At 56.1% G+C, this 3,862-nt stretch overlaps 1 protein-coding gene across 1 annotated transcript; it reads right to left on the bottom strand.

The window, feature by feature from the left end:
- Positions 1-303: 303 nt before the first annotated feature.
- On the bottom strand, positions 304-2,496 carry LOC133523881 (uncharacterized). The gene has a single exon (XM_061859635.1). It carries the CDS (start codon positions 2,494-2,496, stop codon positions 304-306), a length of 2,193 nt encoding a protein of 730 aa, XP_061715619.1.
- Between the last annotated feature and the right edge of the window lie 1,366 nt (positions 2,497-3,862).

The following is a 3,862-nucleotide window of genomic DNA, read 5'->3' as shown; positions in this document are numbered from 1 at the left end:
GCGGCAGATTGGGGGAAATGTACACCCCGACTACTATAATTCCCCTCCATTTAGCCGCCACGAATCCCTCCCCTCTCTCCATACCCATGAGGACCTCCCCCGTCGCCGGGGCCACCAGCGCCACCCGGCCATCACTAGACCCTATCCAGTTGGGCCGAGGAGGGATAGCGTAAGGCTCCGCCACCGCAGCCAGTGCAACTCCCCACTCCGCCAGGTTCTGCATGAGCAGGTCCTGGGCAGGAATGGAGTGGTTGATGTTGCACTGCAACACCTCCCAAGGACCTTGTTGCGGGTGTGCTTGCATTATTGGTCCATGGGTTGTCCCTCAATTACCTGTTGCGTCAGCGGGGGGCTTGGGTCAACGGCCGGGGTGGCCTTTCCTGGAGCCCCACGATTCCCATTGAGGGCTTCCATCCCCTTTACCTTAGGGGGGTTACAGGAGAAACCGCCCATCCTGTGCCCTGCTGGCAATTTCGCCTGGTGGCAGACTGCGCAGAAGGCCTCTGCTTGGCAGTCCGCCCCTCGGTGCCCCGGCTTGCTGCAGCGGAAGCACAGGTCTCCTCTTTCTACCGGGGAGGGGCACGTGGCCCTAGTGTGTCCGATGCCCAGACACTTAAAGCACCTGAGCCCCCCAGGTTCAAGTGCTTTGATTCGTGCGGACGACCACCCTATTGTCACCCTCCCTGCCGACGCCGCAGCGCACGCCGCCTCTACAGGGCACTGTACAAGGGCCGAGCCAGCGCCGTTGTAGCCGATGCGGATATCCCCAACCCGGACATTCGCATGCGAGCAACCCCCTTTGGCCGCAATCGCCCTAGCCACTGCTTCCGGTGTGGCAGCCTCGTCGAGGCCGGAGACTCGGAGACGAGCCATCTTGACGGGTCTGTAGACCCGGGCCGCGTCTCCTATGGCTTCTTCCAGGCGCACCTTCAGAGCGTCGGCGGTGCGGCCATTATCTGCCCCCACCACCTCTAGAATGCGGGCCCCATCCGCCGTCTTCCGCACATTAACATGCTCGAGGCCAATCTCCTCGAGCCGAAATGCTTGAGTGGCTCTCAGCATTACGGAGGCGTACGACTCTTTGGTCTCGGGCTTGAGAGCTACCACTACCGCCGCGGTTTTCGGAACCGCCAGTTTTTTGGCTGCCGGGGCCGATGACTTGGCCGCATGTGTCGCCGAAGCGGCAGGAGGGGTGGCCTTCTTTTTCTTGCCCCGCTTCACCACCTGTGTCCATTCCCCACGCGTGGGGGGCGTCTGTGTGGGGGCTGCTGGTACCGGCTTGGGCCCAGTCGCCGCCGCTTTCTTATTCCGCTTGGTAGGCGCAGGTCTCGCAGGGGGCATGAGTGTCGCCCCTGTCGCAGCACCTTGTCTTCCGCTGCCTCCCAATTGCCCCCTGTTCGCCCTCAGCTGCGGGCTGGCTTGCTCCGGAGCGGCAGGCGCATTGTTTGGGCCCTCTGCCCTTTTTCTGTCTGCCGCTAGCGGCGGGCGGAGGATCGGCTCTGGAGGGAGGCGCCTCTGGACCTCCTGCAGCCTGGTGTTCACCATCCCTCCGATGGATACAAAAAGCTCCTTCTCCAACTTCTTCCTGAAGGAGTCGAGAAGAGCCTCTACCTCGGCCCTTAGGCGGTCCCCTGGCCCATTAGGGTCCATGCCGTGGGCTGCCTGAGGTGCTAACATTCCCCTCTCGGAGAAGGCTTTCCGAAGCGCTTTTGTTTCCGATCGCATGAGGGCGAGTTCCTCCCGCATCCTTTTGTTATCCGCTCTGAGGGAGCGGATCTCCTCACTCTCATGCCGTGACTGCAGTTGCTCCATGGCGGCGTTAATAACGCTGCAAGCGTTGTTGATGGCGCCCCTCACGCACCCACTGATATCGGTGGAATTCGCCGTTTGCTCCAAAACCGTCTGGGCAGCCTGGCGTGCCGCCTCAATGGGGTCCTTATCCCCTACCGGGGACGCCCGACCCTCGCTCCATTGGTCATTGTCCATCAGCTCTTCGTCTTCCTCCTCGGAATCCCGGCCTACGTTGTTCCGCAGATTTTCGCGGGCGGCTGACAACCCGGCGTAGGTTCCAGTGGCCTTTTTCCTGCGGGTCGGAGTCTTTAGTTTAAGGCGAGGCGCGGCGCACCCTACACCGCCAACTTTCCTCCCCCTTCGAGCCGTGTTAATTTTCGGCGGCTCATTATCGGGTTCCCCTTCGTCAGGGTGGACCCTTTTTGCCCCCGCCTTGAGCCCCCTGCGTCCTTGGGGCGCTTTTCCTCCCTGTGGGGACGTCTCTTGAACCTCACCGGGCAAAATCTGGGAAACAGGGAGGCTGCCTCTACTCCCGTTAGTCGCCGCGTTGATTTCCCGGGTCGTTGATCGGGTGACTCGCATCGTCATTATTTTCTGAGGATCAGTCCCCGAGCTTGTCGCCATCCGGTTCTCCTCGCCTTTGTCGTTGGCCTCGGTGCGCACGATCGGGGTGCCCACCTCCACCGCCAAATTTACAGTCTCCATTCCATTGCCATTGTCGTTTGTGTTTTCCGTCCGAGTTTTGTTTTTATTTTTTAGTTTATCTGCCATATAGTTCCCACGAGTATGGGACGAAAGGTTTGACGCACCGGGTAACGCCCATTCCGTAAAATGCGCCAGCTATGTACTGTGCAGGTCGCCAGGTATGCACAGGTTTTTACGACTTCGCTGTCGGGTTTTATAGAGTATCCTTCTCGCGGGCCGGCCAATTAAGGCAAGCCCTCCGATCCCAGCAACTCCCAACATACCACCATCATGCCAACGGATAGTGGTCTTTGAAGAAAGCACCAGGTTACGGGTTTCAAGGGAAGCTGGCGAGTGCTCCCCTCGGAGCTCCTTTCGGAGCTCCCCCTGTTCCTCACATCCTCCCCCCCCCCCCTTGCTCCTGGTAGCGTCACTCTCTCTTCGCCTGCCCGGTATGGGTAGCCCTGTCCGGTATAGCCTAGGAGATCATAGAGACACGCCAAGAGCACCCTTTCCCTCCCCTCCCGGGATATTCCCGGGTGTCGGGTTATTGGCAACACCGGTAAGCAATCCCACGCAAGAGATCACTTACCGTTGCCCCCAGGGCGCACCAGCCATAAGCCATTCCCTTGACTACGGATCAGCGAGGATCAATAGAAATTGGAATGACCCAGACCCTCGTGGAGGTTACCCGACCTAGCGCCCCAGTCACATTCGTACCTGCTACCAAAGTAAGATTTCAATCGAATACTATATACGCCAAAAGTACATTCAAGAATTGACCTCTTGGCTCCGAGAAAGAATCAGTTTGTAACTATGGAGCTGAAATCGACGTGCCAGCCACAGACACGGCCATTTCGAACTCTGCACCAACTGCAAAAGGTACTTTAAAGACGGTTACGATGCCATTTTTTTTAAATATTGGCTACGTGAATCGGAGAAGAAAAGTTATAAATACATAAATATATAAAAGAATAATTCGAGGAATGGTACTTATGTTGAATGAGGTTTTATGATGAAAGTGAGCAAATACTTTGTATTTTTTTCAAATTTACACGCTAAAGCTGACTTTCTGTTTACCCATTTTAAAAATTAACTTGTAGTCAACTGTCTTCGAGTATTACAGGTACCGAAAGTGTCCTAAGTACAACAATATTCATATTTTCATGATAAAAAAATCTCTGTTCGGAACAACTTTAAGCCAACGTACGAACTCCCATCTCAACTTGTTACAAACTAAACAAAGAAACAGACTATAAATCCAAAACTGTATGCAGTATCTGAGTAACGTGTTTTTCATCTTGGAGTAGTGCCATGTTGGTTTGAAAAATTAGAGTGCCCCCTGTGCTTGGTCGCAGTCCAAGACCGCGACAGTTCCCCGATAACA

Source organism: Cydia pomonella, chromosome 12 (assembly GCF_033807575.1).
Source record: "Cydia pomonella isolate Wapato2018A chromosome 12, ilCydPomo1, whole genome shotgun sequence".
Classification (NCBI taxonomy): Eukaryota; Metazoa; Arthropoda; class Insecta; order Lepidoptera; family Tortricidae; genus Cydia; species Cydia pomonella.
Note: the sequence above shows the minus strand (reverse complement) of the source record. Positions and strands in the feature narration are given on the sequence as shown.

Coding starts and splice junctions, on each gene's coding strand:
- LOC133523881 (XM_061859635.1), bottom strand. CDS start 2,496: ATGGAGACTGTAAATTTGGCGGTGGAGGTGGGCACCCCGATCGTGCGC.